This window comes from Erpetoichthys calabaricus, chromosome 2 (genome assembly GCF_900747795.2).
Source record: "Erpetoichthys calabaricus chromosome 2, fErpCal1.3, whole genome shotgun sequence".
Lineage (NCBI taxonomy): Eukaryota > Metazoa > Chordata > Cladistia > Polypteriformes > Polypteridae > Erpetoichthys > Erpetoichthys calabaricus.
This window is the reverse complement of record NC_041395.2, coordinates 90,421,234-90,444,412: the sequence shown is the minus strand read 5'-3', so window position 1 is coordinate 90,444,412 and position 23,179 is coordinate 90,421,234. Positions and strand designations below refer to the sequence as shown.

At 36.2% G+C, this 23,179-nt stretch overlaps 1 protein-coding gene across 2 annotated transcripts in view; it reads right to left on the bottom strand.

Annotated features, from left to right (window-relative positions):
* ubqln4 (ubiquilin 4) overlaps positions 1 to 23,179 on the bottom strand; it is a 50,120-nt gene that overhangs the window by 16,673 nt on the left and 10,268 nt on the right. Inside the window, exons 2-7 of one of the 2 annotated variants that reach the window (XM_051922970.1) lie at positions 19,885 to 20,036; positions 9,568 to 9,740; positions 7,129 to 7,391; positions 4,462 to 4,620; positions 2,034 to 2,229; positions 1,531 to 1,670 (exon numbers count right to left, since the gene is read on the bottom strand). In XM_051922970.1, the coding sequence (XP_051778930.1) occupies positions 1,531 to 1,670; positions 2,034 to 2,229; positions 4,462 to 4,620; positions 7,129 to 7,391; positions 9,568 to 9,740; positions 19,885 to 20,036 (1,083 nt within the window). Of the gene's footprint in view, positions 1 to 1,530; positions 1,671 to 1,988; positions 2,230 to 4,461; positions 4,621 to 7,128; positions 7,392 to 9,567; positions 9,741 to 19,884; positions 20,037 to 23,179 lie in introns of both variants that reach the window. The other variant, XM_028794091.2, reaches the window with a different exon arrangement.

Here is a 23,179-nt window from a genome sequence, read left to right as displayed (position 1 = left end):
ATAAAATGGAAAAACAGTACATATTCCTGCAAAATGACTGTGCTTAAGTGTGAATGCAGAAAAATTGCTCAAAGAGGTTGCCAAAAACACTGAAATATTACACCAAAACTATATTTTTAATTATTTTTTTTTACTTGGAGTGTCATAAGTTATTATAAAAAAATGACTAAATAAATGTGTAAGTTGAAATAAATTATATTAATCAAACTTTTCACATGCTAGCCAAAACTTTTTGCAATGAATCATTCAAATTAATTTCAAGAGCCGATAAAATGACAGGCAGTGGCATAACTCCTGCATGCCATATCACCGATTACATGCAGGGAGATGCTTATGTTTATAGAGAGACTGCTATAACTGTCCTGCTCCACTAACAGACTGAGGAGATCGTTCCTCCCCCAAACTATGCGACTCTTTAATTCCACCCGGTGGGAGGGTTGTTTAAACGTTAACATTATTCAAAGTTATTGTCTGTTTTTACCTACATTTTTATTACTCTTTAATTTCATTTTTTTTTGTATCGGTATGCTGCTGCTGGAGTATGTGAATTTCCCCTTGGGATTAATAAAGTATCTATCTATGTTTACCTTTAATCAGGAATCAATTTTTATAACCTATCCATTTTTTAAATAACCTATTTTAAGTCTTTTGCTTTGAACAAATTACCTAGTTACATTATGATGATGTAATTTGTGAAAGCAACTAAATAAAATCAAGATCATGGGACTTTTAAGAATTAATTCCTTTTATAAAATGACTGCAATTGTTTGCTGTAAATTCATGGATTTACAGTAATTTCAGCATCAAAGGGATCTGTATGAGGCCTATTCATGATGTTCTGAAACGAGATTTGATATGATACTTTTGCAACTGCATTTAAATTACTTTAATATAATAGCTGTTGTATAAATGAAGTAAATGAGCACCACATTAAAATAATTTTGCATATTTTATTGAGTATAAAAAACAATAGCAAAGTATTTAGCTCCATAGAAAGGAGTTCCATCTCTCTATCAATCAATGTTTTTAAACCTAATTCGGGATCACGGGTAATTTGTCAGACTTTTAAATATTTGTTAAATGCAAAAAATGGTTAAATTACTGATTTATTAACATTATTGCTGCAGCTATAGGTGCCTGTATTTAAACAAAGTACGGGTGATTCCAAAATTTATCTTGATTCAAAAACAGACTTTAGTAGGACACACTTTAGACTGAATAAGTAATTTCAGTGTACACATTCCAAACCCAGTGGTGGAGTTACTGTGCAAAAGGTGTCATGGAGAACAAGTTTGGTAATAGCAAAGGTTATAAAGCCCATTAACTCTATTCATGCTTGGTCACTGATCATGAATGGCTATAAGCAATCATTATGTCTTCTAGTATATACTGAATGTTTTGATCTTCATATAAAGACTCATTAAACAAATTTGGTACACACAAAAAATAAAAATATAATACAACCCCAAAAAAAATATTATAAATGTAACAATGTATTGTTAGATTTTGCCCAGCACATTATTACATTACCTGTGAGGCCAAGTCAGGGTTTTGCACCAAAGACTGAATCATGCTTCTCATGTAGGGAGCAGATAACATATTCTGCATGAGCTGAGGGTTTTCTGAAATTTGCTGCAAGAGACTTTGCATCCCAGGACTATTAAACATACCTAAAAATAATAAGTGAATTCAGTTAATCATATTTATATTTTACAAGCTAGTTCATTAATCTTTTCCAGTTTACATATTAACACTGTTCAGGACAAATTTCCTTTAACAAATTAGGATCTAATTTTATTTTAAAGATCAAAGTTATCAGTCCACAAAAACCTAAGTGCAAGAATACAGTAAACTAATATTATGCTTCACTAAATCCAAAATGGCACTGTAGTGCACTTCCAACAGCTGTTTTTTCCACCCCAACAAACATATTCACAAATATTACTGTGTTTTTATTTCTGTGAGAAAAGACTCAAAAGAAACTGTACCATTGCCTAGACTTGCTGCATTGACACCCAAAGGATTAGACACACTTGGAGTTGTCGCACTCTGAGAAGTACTATTGCTGGATGAGGTGGTACCACCTTCACCCCCAGTGCTTGAAGACGTAGTTCCACTAGCTGGGGGACCCCAGGGATTTGGAAGTGGTTCTCTGTTTTCTGTCCGAGATGGCTGGACCCCTAAGTTTTCCGAGTTTCCACCAAGGGCTGAGAAGGGATTGCTACCAAACTATATCCGGAAGAAAACAAACAAAACATAAGGGATTAGGTTAACCTGGCAATTTTGTTTTATGTCTACACAGTGGAAGGGCTTGTAGCTGTAATACATCAAGGCACAAGAACAAAGCAGAATACTACTACAGGAGCTTCTGTCTCACTTCATTCCGCTCTACTTCTCTCATTCTTACTTCTGTACTGCCTACACTAGCCATTAGTTTAAATGTGTTTATTTAATTTATAAGATAATATTTTAAAAATAATATTTATACACAATATTAACAAAAATGCTGCGGTGGGTTGGCACCCTGCCCAGGATTGTTTCCTGCCTTGTGCCCTGTGTTGGCTGGGATTGGCTCCAGCAGACCCCCGTGACCCTGTGTTCGGATTCAGCGGGTTGGAAAATGGATGGATGGATTAACAAAAATGTTTGTTATATTTGTTAATACTGCCAAAGCATTTAGAGGAAACCATTAGTCATGGTCATGGGAAGTTTGAAACAACAGACACAAGAGAGGAACCAATTGTGGAAGAGGCAAAAGTCTTTTGTAGGGTACATTCACACATACACCCACTCGCAACCGGAATCATGTATGCAGAGTCAATTAAAAGTTGGCACTGAACCAACTATTAATGTCTTTGTGGTGTAGAATGAATGAAGATAAACTCTTGCACTAGGAAAACATAACGACCCCATACAGGCAATCATCAGGGCTGAAATTCAGTTGCAAGCAGCATTGATAACTGTATTTTAAATCTGCCAGGAAACAAAAATAAGGAACTTATTATTAACAAACCAATCATTAATTATGAATGAAAATCAGCCATTTACAATCAGTGGTCACCGAATTAACACATCTCCAACTAATACAGTACGCAAGAGCTTTATAAGGAAGCACAAAGACATTTAATTACAAGACCAAGTAGATTAATACATACCCTAGACTTAGTAAAATCACTAAAGATTGATCAAGACAAAATTAAAAATTGGAGAGTAATGTGACAAGTGAAGGATAAAAAATGAAAAATGGAAACATATTTAATGCATAATTACATAATGGGGGTATATAGAACCTATCATTACCAAAATTGTATGCATAAATAATAAAAAGACTAATAGGATGTTGGACTACAAAGAGAGTCTACAAAGGTTATTATTAGGCCGATAATGAATTTGTGAGACCTAATTTAGAATACCATGACCAGCTTTCATATTCCAATTCTTTAGTTACACTGGCCTACATATATATCTAAGAAATATTTAAATATATCTAAGAAACATATAAATATCTATCTAAGAAACATATAAATATCTATTTTCTGCCATTGCATAAAATGCTTGACTTATTATTTTAATGTGCCCTTATTATTTAGTATTTCTTCTCGTAATTGTATTAAAATAGTAATGACCTGCAATGAAGTGTGCATTCACAGATGCAGTCCTTTGAATACTAACGAGCTATTTCTGTCCATTTTAAATGAAAAATGTTAATTTTAGAAAACATGGTTTCAGCTTTTCATGGTTATGTTTATAACAATAAAACAAACTTGGAAATGCTCAATTTTTAAAAGAATCTTGGCACTATGCTTCCTAAAAGAACGATTCATGATCTCTTCTCCATTTACAGTGACTATTGTGGGTGGAGTTTTCATGCAAATAACACTTCTTTAAGAATGCTATAGAGCTAGAAGAGCTGCAGAGTACAGTAAGCTAGAAGTAAGATGCATCAAATTGTTTAGCAAGACATAGCCTTATCTGCTAAAATAGTTTGGAATTGGGCATCTACAAATATTCACAAAAAAAACATAAAATACACTAAAACATAAAAGATGCCAGACATTAGTATGCTTATAAAATAAAGCTAAGTAAAATCACTTGTATTATTTCAGAATAATGAAAAGTGGCAAGTCACAGTATCCTCGTGTTCTTATGCAAATTTTAACAAAAAACATTTCCTCCTTCTCAGTAAAGTAACTCCAGAACCCACATGCATGTTACAATATACAGAAAATGCTACATCTGAAATACTCCACAATCCTGTATGTGTGTTTTACGAGCTAACTGAACTTGGGGTAAAATACATGGTCTTTAAACTAAATTAGCAATTGTAATGGAAGCTGAATAATAAAGAAAACTGTGCAGTGATTTTTCTATAATATGATGAATAAAATATTATCAACATTAGCATTACAATAACACTGTCTAAACTCAATTAACCTTAAGACACATTCATGCAACACGTACTTGTTCTCTGGCAGCACTGAACATTGGCTCCTGGATATCAGTATACATTCTGCGCAGAGCATTATAGCCACCAGGTATACTCTCCAAGTTGCTAAGTGCCCGATCTTGATTCCTCATCATCTCCTGCATCATAGCTGGGTTTCGGGCTAGCTCCATTGTCTGCAACCATCAGAAATTGCTGATTTGAGACCAAATCAAACTACATTACACCTTAAATCTTCAAAATAACATTTAAAACAAATTTGTGGAATCCTACTGCTAATACACAAAAAACCTGAAAGAAATGCTTACGGTTAAATATACATTTTAAATAACCTTCTATAAATATGAGGGGAAAAAAATTGTAAACTTGAGACAGTAACTTAATTAACAGTTAATATTTCTCAGATAATTAAGGAACACCATTATCCTTAACATAAACACATACATATGAGTCAATTCCTAATTCTGCATTTAATTATTTAATTATCTGCATGAATGATGTAGGATACTATGGAAAGGGTCACACTGACTCTGGCATAGCTTCATAAAAATCCAGTATATGTGGCAAATTCCATCTAAAATATGTGAATTTCACAACAAAGCTAAACTGCACAGCGATGGGCATGCACAAATAAATTATTTTAGGAGTCACAAACTGGCATTTGTTCAGGTCAAGACCTTGTCTTGCGTCAAGTAATTTACTGAGCCTTTATGGATGACCCAGGATGTAAAACGTCACAGACCAAATATGTAAATATTTCTTGGGTTACAACTGTGGGTGCTTCAGACAATGACTTTCACAAGTCTCAAAATAGCTTAATCAAACTGATAGTGATGTTTTTGGTTTGCAAAGTTATCTATCGGCAAATGGTATTGAAATTAGATGCATTATAAAATAAGGAAGCTATTGTGGATTGTGCTGTACACAGATGCAAAACAAAATTCAGTAACAAAGAACGGTCCGTGTACTTTTTGGTATTTGAAATTTCATTTTAGAAGCAAAAACGAAAACATGAAAATGAAAGGAATTTTCAGATTTTGATTTTTGATTAAATAATAAAATGAGGGAAAATAAGGTATTTTTTAATTCTGTGGTAACAAATTGCAGTCATAAACTTAAAATTACACATACTTTTCTGGATTTATTTGTGATTCAAATAATTAAAGTGTAATAGCTCAAAAACAACAAAACAGATGCATTTTCGTTGTCTGGCACTGGAGGTGGTACTTCTTCTGCGCGATTTCTGACAACACTTGCGAACAGTCCTCCTCACAACACATCGACCAATAGCCTTGAAGTTACACTGCATGGCATCAGCAGAGCATGGACCATTACGTTGTTTTTCAGAACATTAAAAGAACATTTCAATGTTCACTCCGGGGTGAGGACATGACTACAGAAAAACTGAGTTGCATCTTTCAGGTAAAAATACAAGCTTTGCAAACTTTGCTTCATTGATGTAGCAGTTCTTTTATGAACGTTAATGTTGTTACTTACTGCGAAACAGCTAACATTTGGTGATTTCATTTACTAACACTAAGTCTGGCAAATTTTATAGTGCTAGCATTTTGAATGTGTGTAAATGTGTGAATGGTTGCTCATTGACAAGTGTAACAACATGTTAAGAAAACTTTCTGTAAATCATGTTGCTCTCCTAACGTGTTACACTTGTGCGCACTGTTAATACTCAAAACGATTACTAGCTATAGTAGCCAGGAAAAGTCAATGAGCAACCATTCAAAATGCTAGCACTATAAAAATTGCCAGACTTAGTGTTAGTAAGAAATCGTGCAGAAAAAGAAGTACCTCCGGTGCCAGACAACGAAAATGCATCTGTTTTGTTGTTTTTGAGCTATTACACTTTCATTATTTGAATCACAACTAAATCCAGAAAAGTATGTCTAATTTTAAGTTTATGACTGCTATTTCTTACCACAGAATTAAAAAATACCTTATATTCCCTCATTTTATTCTTTAATCAAAAATCAAAATCTGAAAATTCCTTTCATTTTCATGTTTTCGTTTTTGCTTCTAAAATGAAATTTCAAATACCAAAAAGTACACGGACCAAAGAATACTGGACATAATTTCATTTCAATTTTTAAGTACACTGAATCATGAGTATGCAATCAACTATTTAATAACAAATGTGAGCTACTGTTTACTGGTAAAAGTCAAACTTTTATTGTAGCTAGGATAATCAAATAACATTGGCACATAAATAATATTATTATATCTGGTGTAAATGTGTACAAACTAAAATCAATCTTGCATCGTGTTTTGAATATAACACAACTGGTGGAAGAGCCTTTGACCAAAGATACTGTGCCACACCAAGGATCTAGTACTTTCACACATGTATCTCCTCAAGGTTCAAATTAAATGAACTTCTACTTTATGTAAGTCTCTGGATGAGTATAAACAAAAAAAAAACAGCTGAATCCAAACCAAGTACAAAATACGCAATATTATTGCAAACCTCTGATTTTTACATTATTTATTTTCAGTTGAAATGCATACAATTTCAAAGTCTTGTACACTGTCTATACAATATTTCAATTAACTTTTCAGTAAACTGTTTTGTTCTGTATTTTTTATCTTAATGTACCCAAACTGATAAAACCTGACAAGTAATGAGTTACAGATCATGACAAATTATATATATTGCCAGTTCTCAGACATACCTGCCTCATGAGCTCAGGGTTGTTCAGCATGTGGCTAATCTCTGGATTGCGTTCCATCAACTGCTGCATCTGGGGATTGGCAACGATCATCTGACGCATTAGATCTGGGTTAGACATCATATTTTGGACCAGTGGGTTTTCCATGATCTGGGAAAGCATCTCTGGATTGGACATTAACTGACGCTGCATCTGTTGCTGAAGTTCCATAAAGTTGGCAGAACCCATTCCTAAATTGCCAAGACTGGCCAGGTCCCCAAACCCTGCTATAGCACAAACACAGATAACTGTTAGTAAACTATGTTTAAAAACCTACTTCAAGAACTGCAATTATACACTTCTGAAGGATCTGATTGAGGATTAAGTATTTAAATCTGGAAAATTACATGACCCCACTCTAAAAAATGTAAAATAAATCAATATTAAAGGTATAAAAATATATAAAGCATTAGAGGTTTCTAAATTCTAAATACAAATTAAAACAAACCAATAATAGCAAAAATAAAATATCCATTTAAATGGAAAGAATAGTTTTGCATTTTAGTGAAAAAAAAAGCAAAAAAGTAAATGTAATAATATTTTAATCAAACTATTCAAATGTATTCTTGTCAATCAGGATGTTTTGCAAAGCTAGTGCTGTTGCCTCAGGCTGACGGCCCCAAACCTTAAATGCCTTAAGTATCTGAATACAAAATGCAGATTCTGCCCTTTCACAGGACTGCAGGAAAAAAAAGCATATTTTTTGGTTCTAGTGAATATTTAGACATTTGACCTCAGGAGCCCACCTCACCAGGCCTATCATAACCAAACACTAAAAAGACATAGATAATGTATAGTGAAAGGAGGGGATGGCAGTAAACATTTGCATGAAAAATATCCAATTTAAAAAGTCACATCAATTCATTTTCAAACTAATTATCCCTTACCGGTAATTTTATTCTTTTCATTAAAAATTGCAATGTGATATACAAAATAAAATGTACATACAACTGAACCCAATCAGAACTACCTCAAAGAGGAGAAATTTGTTCTGAATCAAGAACAATTAAACTACAGTTTTATTCAGATCAAACCTGACTAATTACTGAAGGCATCTGATGCTGATTTTGCTTTATAAAAGTGCCCACTGCATTGTGAACTATATTCAGTAAAATGTTAAAATGTATTGGTTTATTGTAGTAATATTTACAGTAAGTACAAAAACTGGATTTGCAAGAACACCTTAAACAGTTATATTTTTACATAGTATACATCAATAGATTTACTAAAAAAAAAATAAATTGGTTATTTGGTCCACAAAAAGAAAACTATTATGTTAAACCTACAGTCAGGCAGAGTCTTGACTAATCCAGCATATTTATCAGCACCGGTGTAAAAAAGCTATACTGGTATACTGGGTACCAAGCCAACTTAAAAATCTCTATTAATAACAAACATTGCTTATGGATATTTTAACATTTGCAATAGAATTTCAGGTTGCAGTGCTAAAGAAAAAAAAATACAATACAGGTAAGCTACTTCGTTTAAACAAAATGCGTACTGAAACTAAAGTGTTTTGAACTTCTTTATAATATCAACAGCAGTAAAAATAAATTAACTGTTTATCAACAAAGTAGATTTGGGAAAGTTCTGAACAATCATCAAACTCCACTGTCAAACAGTTATTTCCAAAGTTTATATTATCTACAAATTGTCTAAGAGTACTTCCCGGTGCCTAATTTATGATCACCACCAGCTGAGCTACTACAAAGTTTGAGTTCCACAAGAGCATACAAGAGTACGTTGTGAGTTCCATTTGTTTTCCGAAAGGATTGTAGTACAATTAAAAGTTATCAGCCAGCTGAATATGTGCAATACACACATCTCATTTGTACAGTTTCCAATGTCACTTAGACACTATTCAGCAGAGAGAGAACAATTTCATGCCTTGGAAAAATAATGAAAGAGGGCAGGTAAGAAATGAAAGTCAGAATTAGTTATGATAATTTAACTCAAGAAAGAAAACAAAATTGGGGATTGTAGTTCATGAAGACAGACATATATACTTTAGAAATCTGCCCAGACAGCATACTAAAGGACTGATACCTTAATCTTTTTTCTCTAAAATGTTGAATAAACATCAACCTCTTAGCTGCCATAATCAACTTGAAAAGTTAATGTACTTGTTTTACTGTTGACCATAGCTATGCCAAAAGATGCTTTGTACTTTATTAATCTATAGCAACTTGTAATGTCTATTCTGAGCTCTGGCTAAAAGTCAGTTTATGAAAAAGACATACTGATTTACACAAAATTCTACAGTTTAAATTCATTCTATATTCTTGAACACGAAAAGTCTGGATATATGGAAGACAGTAAAATTATGTATTTGTGTTTATTAATTATTGTCATTTACTTGTTATTGACTTCCCAATTTAGAGCTTTAAAATAAGAAAGACTTACTAAGAATAGAACCAAGTGGTGCTGGAGTAGGACCAGGCCCAGTAGTAGGCGTCGAGTCTCTGGCATTGCTGGATGGACTTGGGCTAGGAGGGCTGGAGCTGCTGCTGCTACTCACTTGAGGAGTAGTGGAACTTGTAGTGGGGGACGTCTGAGGTGCAGCTCCATCTGCAGGCCTGTAAAAACATATTGTTATATGCAGTACTTCCATGTGAAATATATTACTTTAGCCATCAAGCTGCAGGATTTTAGGCAACCAGTACTACTACTTACAATTATATTCAAAGTAAGGTACAACAACAACTTGAAATTATCTTATATGTTTGTTAAATAATCAAAAAGCTAAAGTAAAGTAAGTCAGTAAAGCAGCTTCATTTAACAATGGCACCACCATCTTTAAGTTACAGATGCGCTGGTCAGTCTGGTTGCTTGAAAAGTGAGAGCTACAACTTATTGCTAAAATCACTGTTCCATAAATAATATTAAAATGGTATTTATTGTTGAAGAAGCCTAAAAAAACAATACAGGAGAAATATAAAATTCAAACACTTTAATGCCTTTACATTTTCATTAAGTAAAACTTACATTTAATGCTGAGAACAGTCAAGTTTAATGCTAGTTTTTCCACTCCAATGAATTTTGCAGTGATCATAAAGGGACTTCTAAATGGAAAACTCTTTTGAACAATCGACATGATCTGATTCCAGGTACAGTTGTTCTGACACTGTTCTACTTTTTTGACTAAAGGCTCTTTTACCTACACTGAATCCAAACGTTTCTTTTTTTGTTAAAAACAGTTACTGAAACACTTAAGTAGCAAAAAACAATCAAATTTTAAATTTATGCCTAGTCCTTACATGACATGCAGTCTTTTCAACAAAACATTCAAAAACACTGGGGGGTAAAAGTAGAAAAAGAATTAAAACAGATAGGTCTCATATATTATACTGCATCATGGCTAAGTGAAAACCATTAATGGGAAAAAGCAAAAACACATACATTAAGTTTAGTTTAAAAAATAAATACAATATGAAGAAACAGCTTAATACTTCTACACTAAAAAAAATACATATTTACTTGTTGCATGGGAAGTACTTCAGGGTTCATGTTGAAAAGCAGCCACTCTGTCTCATCCGACAGTCAGAGTCGGGAGGAGGTGGACAAGGATTACTTGGAGGTAGAAAAGGAAAGGAAAGAAACACATCGGATCTGTAACTGATTTATCAGGTGATAAAAGTCTGTAGAAGGTATTTTGTTTGAATAAAACCTTCTTTCCTTGAATCTGTGACTGTGTGGTTTGGTTGTGTCTGGGTGTTTGAGGTGCAGGTGTGCCCTCTACAGGTCACTATATATATATATATATATATATATATATATATATAAAAATAAATATATATATAAAATCCTGATGCAGTATAATATAATAATCTATTTTTTCTACTTTGTCTGTGTATATAATACAGTATACACAGATACTGTACATATTATTTATATATATATATATATATATATATATATATATATATATATATATATATATATATATATATACACACACACATACGCGAGTATCTATGGTATGTGTAAGTCGAAAAATTTATGCCTTAAAATTCATTCAAAAACACACAGTCGACTTATCCACGGGGCAACACTAATTTCATTAAATAATTCTTTAAACTGTGAAATACCGTACTTGAATTTGAGCATTAGCTTTTGCAGGTTTTGGATAACAAAAATACCATTAGCTGCCAGTAGATGGCGGTAACCGACAACATACACTCAACATTCATTTGGCACGTTTTGCAGCTCTTTATTAAATTTGCATTGAATTGTTTCTGGAAGAAGCTTGGAGACCCCACATGCTCTGCATTATTAGCCTACATATATTTAATTGCAGTTTATTAATAAAATATATCAATATATTAAGTTAAACTTCTTACCGGTACGAAAATGAATTCTGAAAAGAAGACAAGAGCATCGTATCCCGCATCGTTCAAACTGAAAGTTATTCAGCGTGCTGAGGAAACCAATAATTGTGTGGCTGGCAGAGAGTTTTGCGTTAGCGAAAAACATGTAAGAGATTGGATAAAAAATAAGCCTTCTCTACAAGCAATGCCAAAGTCTAAAAAAGCATTGCGTTTTGGACTTTCGCCTTTCAGTGGACTGGAAAAGGACTTGAATGACTGGATTGTAGAATGCAGGCAAAATGGATATATTGTGACTCGTTCGAGCATTCGGTTACGGGCACTTCAATTGGCAAAAGAAGAAAAGTATTTAACAATCGATGGTAAGCCTTTGTTGAAATTTCAAGCATCGGCTGGCTGGTGTACGCGGTTTATGAACAGATATGGGCTGTGCCTTCGTCAGCGAACAAAAATCGCGCAGAAGCTGCCAAAAGATCTAGAAGAAAAGGTCAGTTCCTTTCATAAATTTATTATCAAGCAAAGACAAAGGCATGACTTTGATCTCAGTAACATTGGTAACATGGATGAAACGCCAATGACATTTGATATGCCGGGGAATCGAACTGTAGCAGGTATTGGTGAGAAGACCGTACTTATTAAGTCAACGGGCCATGAAAAAACCCATTTCACCGTTGTCCTCTCGTGCTTGGCAGATGGTACAAAGCTACGCCCAACGATAATATTCAAGAGGAAGTCGTTCCCAAAGAACATAAAATTTCCTGCAGGCATTACTGTTCGTGTACACCCCAAAGGCTGGATGAATGAGGCTGGAACGAAATTGGCTTCAAGATGTGTGGGCTAGGCGATCAGGAGCAGGGCAAAGTAAACGCCCATCACTTTTGGTGTGGGACATGTTCCGCGCTCATACATCACAGGATATAAAGGATGAAGCCAGGAAAATGGCTACTACGTTAGCTGTTATTCCCGGCGGACTGACATCGATGCTCCAGCCATTAGATGTTTGTTTAAACAAGCCATTCAAGGACAGAGTACGCAGCATGTGGCAGCAGTGGATGTGTTCTGGAGAAGTAAAATTAACAAAAGGAGGGAATTTGAAGAAACCAGACATTGATTTAGTAGCTAAATGGGTAAAGGAAGCTTGGGACTCAATTCCACCAGAAATGATCAAAAAGTCGTTCTTGAAATGCGGCATCAGTAATGCTATGGATGGATCAGAAGATGATGCCATCTATGAAGACAAAGAATCAGCAGTAGATGATTCAACAGATGACGACAGCGAAGAGGAGGATGTTTATGCTGACGACGTCAAGGAAGAAGACTTTCACATTTTATTCGGACATTCTGATGACAAAGAATCGGACTTTGAAGGATTTGAAGAAGACATTTAGGGCCACTTTATTATATGCGAGGGACTTGAATACAAATTTATTTGAAATATTCTAACTGTAAGTAAATAAATAAAAATGTTTTTGGAGTTTTAATTTTGGCTTTCTAAAATTCTTCAAAGATTAAAATGTTGAAAGTCTGGGCCCAGGTACATTGGGTATAATTATGAAAGTTTTACCCTTGACTTATACGCGGACCATAATAAATTTCATAATTTTCGGCTTAAACAATACACTCGACTTATCTGCGAGGTCGACTAATAGGCGAGTATCTACGGTATATATACAATATATACACACATATACACACACTCACGCATATACACACTTGAGTATATACAGATACATAGGGATCCCAACTGCAATGAAAATGGTCATAAATGCAACAACTAATTATCCTTTGTGACAATAATTTAAAGTTTAGTCACCGTTAGCAACTGCCACCACAGCTTTTATCTTACCTGTGGTTATGCAAGTATTGCTTTAACTGTTTTCCCACACAAGTTTACTTGTCACCGTTTAAACAGCACATGCTTTTTCAGTGGATCAGTTGGTAGGTGGCTGTTTGAAAAGAATTTGGAGCCAGAGGGGATAAGGGCCAGTACAAAGTGATTTATAGTATTCTCAGAGTAACAGTTCTTCACATAGTGACAACAATCATGCACATATCATGTACTACAGAGACTTGTACCGTCTATAAAATTTCTATGAAAAATAACCCCAGGATAAAGTAGCCCCGTGAGAATTGACATGTCAGTAAAATTCATACATTTGAGAGATTCGAATGGGACTAATATTAGAAAGGCCCTCCAGTAATAATTACTTTACCCAGTGGATGAAGTGCAAAATAAGAATTTTCATCGTACTTCTTTTAGTGCAAGTTAAATAAAGCGGGATGAGGATGTGGGGCATGGTGTTAAATTCCCAGGACGTCCACCACTGTGCTAATATACACAATTTTCAGTATAGAGAAATATGGATTGTTGCAGGGTTGTCCCCCTTGCAGTTGCAAATTGACATATTGGTGTTATAAATAGGAGTTACTAATGTGGCCTAAACAAACACTATACATGCATTAACAACTGGGAGAGGTGAAATGCCAATGCAGAGTACTGGTGTGTCACTACCCCCCTTAACAAAATGTAAACAATGAAAAAATTAATTAATTCCAAAGTAAGAAACTTGACATAATTACAAAATAGTGATTTGAAAATGATGTGGACTATTCTTGCAAAAAGTAAGAAAGAAGGCTTACCAAATAAATATGTGCAGGAAATTCGCACATTAATAATGTGAATTTGTGGTAAATTTATGTGGGATACAAGCAATTCCACACTGAATTTCAAGCCCTGTATGCTAAATATAAAGCTGGAATATGAGCATACGGAGTCAGTCAGAAGTAGCAGATGCAGCAGTCTGTCTAAAGCCCCTTTGTTATTTACTCCGTTTGTTAGTAAACTCACAAACATAGTCTTGCCTCCTTGGTTTAATTGAACATTACATTATCCTGGCTTGCTCTTTTTCTTTTTAACACAGCTGTATATTCCAGATTTCCTATAGCAAAGAGGTAAAAGTGCACGCCTATTATGCCCTTTATGCCTGAATGTGAAAGTGTGTGTAAAGGTTTACCCATTGTATAAATACAGGCTTCTGCAACTCTTTCACATGCAAGCTAGTTTGTTAATAATTGGGAAATGTAAAATTACAGGCTTTTGCAAAGAGTTTGGTGGATATGCAGTGGCTCTTTGACTCCTATAATGGAAATCAACATAGCGAGTTTAATGTATTGACAACAGTGCATCTGAATGGCCATCTAAATCAAGAAATTAATTCAATAAGCTAAGCATATTTTAATAGCCTGTGGCTTAGAGAATGTCCTTGACTTGGGTATGATATTTACACAATTGATGTATTGTGACTTCTGTTTTGGTAAGTTGGTCATAAAGGTGCAGGGAGAACTTAGCTGTAAGGCAACAAATCCAATAAATCAAAGATTTAAAATACATATATTGGCATGCAAAAGTTTGGATACCCTTGCTTAAAATGTGTTACTGTGAATAGTTAAGTGAGCAGAAGATGAACTAATCACCAAAAGCATAAAGTTAAAGATGACACATTTATTTGATATATAGGCAAGATTACATTTTTATTTCCATCATTCACAAGTTCAAAATACAAAAAAAAAAATGAAAAGGGCCTGAAGCAAAAGTTTAGGCACCTGACATGATCAGTACTTAGTAACACACCCTTTGGCAAGTATTACAGCTTGTAAACACTTTTTTGTAGCCGGTTAAGAGTCTTTCACTTCTTGCTTGGTGTATTTTCAGTTATTCATCCTTGCAAAAGGCTTCTAATTCTGCAAGACAAGGGGGCTTCGCCCCCTGCTCACTTCGCTCGCCTACCTCCGGCGTTTTGAACCTGTGCCCGCTGGGCAGCCATAGTTTCAGACGCGCATTGTAGGAGCTTGCGTTGTTTTGAATCCGTGCTTGCCCTGCTTCTGCGGTTTGAGACGCGCGTTGTAGGCGTATATCCGTCATTCGAGCTCGTTCGGTTTGAACCCGTGCCTGCTTTGCCTCCGTAGTTTCAGACAGGGGGTCGCGTTCGCCGTTTTGTACGATCCCAAGCAGCACATTATTCCTAACTTCACTCCGCAGTAGTGCCACGCACAATATGGCGGTGACGCCTGCGCCTTCACTACGCAGTAGTGTCACTCACAATATGGCAGCAACACCTGCACCTTCCGTATTATGTCGGGTTTTACAATGCCGTGTAGGCGCCTTTGCCTTTCGTACTTTCCCGCGCCTTCTGACGCGCGATGTAGGCGCCTGCACCTTCCGGGTCTGCCTCCGCCGTGTGGTGTGGACGTTTAACTGTTGTTTTTTCTGCTTTTATATTCTGTATCTCGCTGTGCATGTGTTTCGTGCCTAGGTTTTTTTGAAGCTGTTGCATTCCAGTTTTCATCATCTGTAACCTGCTCTCCATGTGTTTGGCCCCGTTCTTTAACCTCTTTATGACGTTTTACTTTGTTTCCTACTCTGTCTTATTTCTGACCTCGCTTTATCCTGCTTGCGGCATGTCAGACGGTTTGTAGTCTCTCCCGTTTCACTCTGGGGAGGGGGGCTTTGTGTGGCGCCTGCGCACTGTGTCTCCTGCGTCCACGGGCAGGTCCCTGCGTCCATATCCGGTTTACCATTCTGTTAGTAATATGGATTCTTGGGCAGTCTTGCATGCACTTCTCTCGAGATCTATCCACAGATTTTCAATAATGTTTAGGTCGGGGAACTGTGAGGACCATGGCAAAACCGTTACTTTTCAACCTCTTGAGGTATTCCAGTGTAGATTTTGAGGTGTGTTTCAAATCATTATTTCATTGTTGGATATATTCTCTTCTTAATTTTTTTTTTTTTTTTTTTAAAAACACAGATGGTGTGTTTTCTTCTAGAATTTGCTGGTATTTATTTGAATCCATTCTTCCCTCTACCAATTACATGTTCCCTGGGCCACTGGGTGCAACACAAGCTCAAAGCAAGATTGATCCACCCCCATGCTTAACAGCTGGACAGGTGTTCTTTTCCTGGAATTCGGCACCCTTTTTGTCCAAACATACCTTTGCACATTGTGGCCAAAAAGTTCTGTTTTGACTTCATCAGTCCACAGGATATGTTTCCAAAATACATCAGGCTTATTCAGATGTTCACTTGCAAACTTCAAGCACTGAATTTTGTTTTCCAGGTCTTCCAGACCTCAACTTGACCTCCTTGAACTTGAACCACTCCCATTAACTGCCATTTCTTAAAGAGCTACCTCCTGCTTTGTGAGCATCAATTATTTTATTTTTCAGAGCGCAGGGTAGCTGCTTAGAGGAGCCTATGGCTGCTAATTTGTTGAGACAAAGTTTGAGGAGTCAGAGAATTTATACAGCTTTGAAATTTACATCACCTGTGGTTTTCTAACAATGACTGTGAGCAAGTCAGTCCTAACAAGCTAATTAAGGTCTGAGACTTTGGTAAAAGTTATCTGAGATCTCAAATACCTTAGGTAAGATATCTCAAATATGTTAATCTTGCAAATAACTTTTACATGGTGCTCCTTTCCTTTTTTCACTGGACAATTGTACAAAACAAAAAGAGTACACTAATATTGCATAAAATGCTGAAAATAAATGTGTCATCTTTAACTTTATGCCTTTTGGTGATCAGTTAATCTTCTGCTCACTTAACTATTCATGGGTGCCCAAACTTTTGCATGCCACTGTGTGTGTGTGTGTGTGTATGGATATATACATATATTTTTAGATCTGTATCGCAATCTGATTATATGGATGATTACCTAACAGGCAACGTGTGTGGTTGGTCTGCCAGTCTGCAAACATCCCCCACTTCCTCTCAGTTGCGAGAAGCAGATCACAGATATGTGATACAGTACCTGCCAAATAATACAAGGAGTACATGACATGTGTTTCACCCTAATTGGGGCTCATCAGTATTGGCCCTGAATTTTACTTTCACAGTGTCCCAATTTTATAGTATGTCCAGTGGAACTTGTACAAGTATGTGTGTACATCAGGGACCGTGGATCCTTCCTTCTGAAGGCATTGCAAACCGTATCACAGACCTTCGCTTCCATTCCATATACTGTATATATACATACACACACATACATACATACATACATACATACATACTTAAAAACAGGTGAAGTAGAGGCATGAAGTATAAGTCAGATACTGAAACAGTAACACTGTGGTTTAATCACCAGGTTCTTAGTTGCTAGGCATACTGCCTGCCAAAAAAAATAAACTGACCTTGGAAAGGATATTAGTGAATGAGATGACATACTCCAGTACAGACTCATGCAAAATGGGCCAACATATAATCATCAGTTAAAGGCCCATGCCAGCAAACGATTAACTGCTTACCAAGGTGACATGCCCCTTAAGGCCATGTCACATTACACTGCTTTTCCAGCAATTTTTGGTATGTTTTTATTATATAACTAGCAAAATACCCACGCTTCGCAGCGGCTAAGTACTGCCTTAAAATTGTTATTAAGAAGAAAAGTAAACATTTTTAAACTGAGGGAAAATATATATACAAATAATTATTTGTTAAGGATCTCTTTGTATACCACGTTGTCAGTTCGGCCCTCCGGTTGTCATATGACCAAGCTGTGCGCTGAGCTTACTCTTGAGCATGAAACGTACAGTTGGCCATGTGAAAAGCAATCTTGCCTCAAATATGCCAACCTTTTTTAGGGTTTGTCCCTGAGACTTAATTGTCATTGCGAAGCAGAGCCTTACTGGAAATTGGAGGCGTTTGAATTGAATTTGGAGATCAGAGTGTATAACGGGGATGCGAGGAATAAAAACTCTCTCCCCTGAGCCACTGCTAGTAAAAATAGTTGCCTCAATTAGGTTCTTTTGCAGACACGTGACCTGAAGTCTCGTGCCGTTACAAAGTTTCGGTGGCTGTACGCAAATCCACAATCGGCTTTTTTGAGCCAAACCTGTTGTTTTCTTATGAGCCGCTTTTTATTATTGGGATCATACCTAGAAACAGAAGCTCTATTAACCTGTGGATTTGTGTGCGAATATTTAGCAGCAGCGTCTCTATTAACTTGTGGATTTGCGTGCGAATATTTAGCGGCAGCGTCTCTATAGGTAGTTAAGGTGGCCCAGCATTACGACTTTTTTGTAGGCTTCAGGGATTCTAGTGTTAATTGGACAGAATGAAAAAAAGCCAAAAAAGGGGCCAAGAATGTGTCGGAACTCGCTGTACTTATAAAGCCTTCCCAGTGGTACTGGAACCATCAGCAGCATGTTACCGAGGGTCAGAAATGTCAGCAAGCTTGCGTTACTTTGAAAATGTTAAACTGTGCTGTAAATTAATTACACGCAGTTGCATAATTTAACATACCCGGAAATTTCTAGTTGTGTAATCTGACATACTCAAGCAACAAGATCAGCAACTGAACTTGTCAGGTCTGACATTCCCTCCAACCAGAAGTCCTGTAATTATTTGTGTTAAATCCAACTTCACCATATACATGCCTTAAGCCTTTTTTTTTAGTCTGACTGGACTTTTATTCTGATTATTTTTTACACCCAACTATACAGCATGTAAGCTTTTTATTTATTTTGTTATTTATATGTTACCATTTGCTATGAAGTGTTTGTTTAAATAAAAATGTGTCTTGTTTTAAATAAAAATCTATCAAGTCAAGTCTGGGTTATATGTACCTAATAATGGCTCTGAGGCTAGGGATCTGCACTGGCAATCGGAAGGTTGCCGTTTCGAATCCCGTAAATGCCAAAAGGGACTCTGCTCTGTTGGGCCTTAACCTGCAATTGCTGAGCACTTTGAGTAGTGAGAAAAGCGCTATATAAATGCAAACAATTATTATTATTATTATTAAAGAATTATTATAATGAAATTCATACTTGCATGTCTCCTCAGAACAGTTGATAAAAATACAATACACACATAAAGGTGTACTTAGACTGAAGCATATATACAATCATAAACAACATACAAATATGTATTTGTAAATATTATATATTCAAACATTGTTTGTTACGTAACAATATCAGAATTCTTATAATTGACTGTTCAGCAACCAAGGCTTGTAGGTAGAAACTGTATCTACTTACCCAATAAGAATACAACAGTAAACATTCAAAATTTAACTTCACAGTTAAAGCAGCACTAAATGAACTATACTGTATTCAGTCTTTAAAGTATGTACATGTATACCATTGAGGATGTGAATGCATTGCAATTAAGATTCTATTAATTTAAAGAAAACTTAAGAAAATATTCTGCTGTAAAAGACTGAATAGTAGTGAGCCTTCAACACACAAAAAAGCAGCAATAGTATAATTTTCCTTCTTTTAAAAAAATTTTAAAGGAATATGAAAAACAACTTGGAAACCTAATGAAAACAAAACAATGTTAGGCACTAATACAAAAAGCAATTTTCCATAGCTACCAAGTCCCCACAAACTAACTTACTTCTGAGCAGTTTTGATGACAAGATGTACGGTCAGACCATCCTTGATGCCATGTTGGTTCAAAGTATCTCCATCCTTGAGTATTTTTCCAGCAAAAATCAATACCAACTGTTCTTGCCTGGCCTTGAATCTTCGCGATATCTCCTCTTTGAACTAATGATGATGCAAACAAAAAAAAAAAAGAAATTAAAGTCGTATAAGATTTTTAAGTTATCCATTATGAGGTGCAAAAAAGTCTTCCTTAAACGCTTTGACTGTTTGCTGCTGAATGATCATTTGTTATCATTAATAAGCTTCTCCCAATATAGTCTGCAGAATTTAATTAAAGGGAATAACAAATTTGTTCAGTAATATAGTGAAGACTACCATTCAAGATAAGTATTCTTTAGTTTTTGGTTCACAGAAGAAACATAACATTCTCAAACCCAATGAATCCAACTCAGGATTGCAGAATATAACTAGGAGTAAGAAAAGAAGCACCCCTAGAGAGGGCACCAGTCCATAGCCAGGCTTATTCATGAAAAAACAAGGCCAATTAGCTTAACCTCTACCTTTTGGGGATGTGTGTGGGAAAACAAGAATTCCTGGAGAAAAACTCAACACAGACACGGACAGAACATTAAAACTTCACTAACAACAACCATACGCTGGATCTGTAAATTAGCAGAATAGCTGGAGTTTTAGTATGTAGTAATATTGGCAACACCATCTATGCTACTAATGAACTATTAAAGTACTGTGTAAAGAAAATTGGTAATGTTTGTCTATATGAAAATCAAGATAATACAAATGTAAATCAGGCCACTCTATTTAAAGCAATAGTATCTATTAGCTCTTGGTGAATTCTTAGTTGCACCTAGGCAAGCCAAGACATTCAATTACTCGAGATGTCCTGGGTTTGCCCCAAATCTCATTCCAGTGGTCATACCTGATACACACCTTGTGGCAGGCAAAAAGGGAGCACCTTAATTCCATGCCAAACCATCTCAACTTGCTCTAAAATCCTGGATAGTTTCAGATGTATATGTTTTACCAGAGTTTAATGTCACTAAAACTCCATAAGCATGTAGAGAATTTAACAGACTACAGCTAACAGAAGCTGCAATCATAGTCAATAACACCATTATACTTTATGCACTATAGTAATACAGACCATTTCTGAGAGCATGTGGTTAACCCCCAGAGTAACACTGATAATTTAGTTCTGTTACCCACAAAGACTGACCACCAAATGTGACAAGCATCCACAAATAAATATGATTGCCAGAAAAACAATTTCAGACTCAGAGAGCCCTTTAGAACTGAATGGTTCTCCTGAATATGCAAAAAGATAAAACATTTCTTTAAAATCTGAATCTAGTACAGGATACAAATTACCTGTTGTGGAACGAGCCTCGGACACAGACAGGTAGACATAGTAAATTCACCACCACACGTTTATTTACAACTATACTTACAATAATAAGCGCCACACAACCCACAGACTCCCCGAAAGTCCAGGCCAACACCACACTATGCCTCTTCTTCAGGCCGCCTCCTTCTCTTTCCTCCAGACCTTGTCCTCTTCCACCCGACTCTAGCCCTGAATGAAGGGAGACGGCCCCTTTATAAGCACCCAGATGTGCTCCTGGTGTCTTCCGGCAATCTTCCACCGACACGCCTCAGTGTGGCAGAAGTGCCGGCTGCATCCCCAGAAGCACTCCGGGTGTCCCTGCTCTTCTTCCCCCTAGCACTTCCAGGTGCGGCAGAAGTGCTGAGGTCCAGGGCTCCCTAGGCATCCGGGCACCCCCTGGCAGTGACCACGGGCCCCTACAGGGTTGAGCTTCAAAGCTCGGTACCCGTGGCCCCCAAAGCAATCAGAGCGGTCACCCCCTCGTGGTCTGGAGGAGGCACAAGCCCTCCTCCGGTCCTCCTGGGCGTCTCGGCTGGGTACCATCCCCAGCCGCGTGCCACACTGTTCACTGCAAATGTGTTTCACCAAAGAAGTGAAAATCTGTCTCTTTTTTTCTTTCTTTTTTTTTTTTTAACACCTTTACTACAACTTTTAAAAAGACCAGAGGATCTGGTAAACATTAGGGTAGTCAAATAATACCAAAGTTAGTGTTGTATGATAAATTCAGGAGTGCTCTATGCCTCCTAAAAAGTGATTAAATCAATAGCACTTGTCCCACATATGCCTTATATGTCATCGAGTAAAGCAAAGCAAGTGTGAAAAGAGATAAAGCATTGCTTATACTACAAAGTTATTCTAAAATGGCCTGGACAACGCTAGAAAAGATCATGACTGGAGTAGAGTGATTTTTCAAAGCAGCTATTTTCTTTACTTAGTATCAAACACATCAGCAATCGTGCAATCAGTCATTCAGCCTGTTTAAATAAAGAAAACTAGTCAGTCTGCTGTTTGGTGTCATCATGTGTCCCACACTGAACACAGACCAGAGAAAACAAATGACAGAGTTGTCCGAGGTGATCAGAAAGAAAAATATAAGTAGCTTGATATTCCTATGACAACAGTTGCAAATATTAAGAAGTTTAAGGTCTATGGGAATGTAGTCAAAATCGACCCCAGAATGAGCACAAGATTTAGTGAGAATGGCAGACAAAAATCCAACAACAACTTACAAAGAGATGCAAAACTCCAAGGTCAAGGTCCATTAGTGTTCAATTGCACCATCCCTCGCTTTTTAAGTCACAGTGAGCTCAGTGGAAGAAAACAACTGAGCCCAAGAATGGCTAAAAACAAATCATTGGACTATGCTGAAGTGGCCTTCTATGAGCCCTGATTATAGCCTATCAAACATCTATGGAAAGAACTGAAACATGCAGTATGGAGAAGCCCCCTTCAAACCCGACATTGCTCAGGAAGAGTGGGCCAAACTACCAGCTGGCAGGTGCAGAAGTCTCACTGAGAGCTACAGCAATCACTTATTTGCAGCAGTTGCCCCTAAATGTTGTGCAACAAAACATTAGGTTAAGGGTCTCATTTTTCTCCAGGTCATTTTCACTTCTGGTATTAATCAAAACTCTAAAGCAATGTCTGATTTTTGTTAAATATGGAATACACAACAATGAGTGCTAATTACTTTTGTGGGTTATTCTTTTTCATGGAGGGGGTACCTAAAAATTTTAACAAGCCTATTTTTGACAGCTTTGTTACAAAGAAGTACATTACAAAAGTAATTAAGCAATATAACAGCTTGTGATTATAAAAGGCATTTTATTTTCTTTAATGCTATATGTATTATGGATATTTTCTCTACATAATTTATTAGCCATTGTTTAATAACCCTGTACCA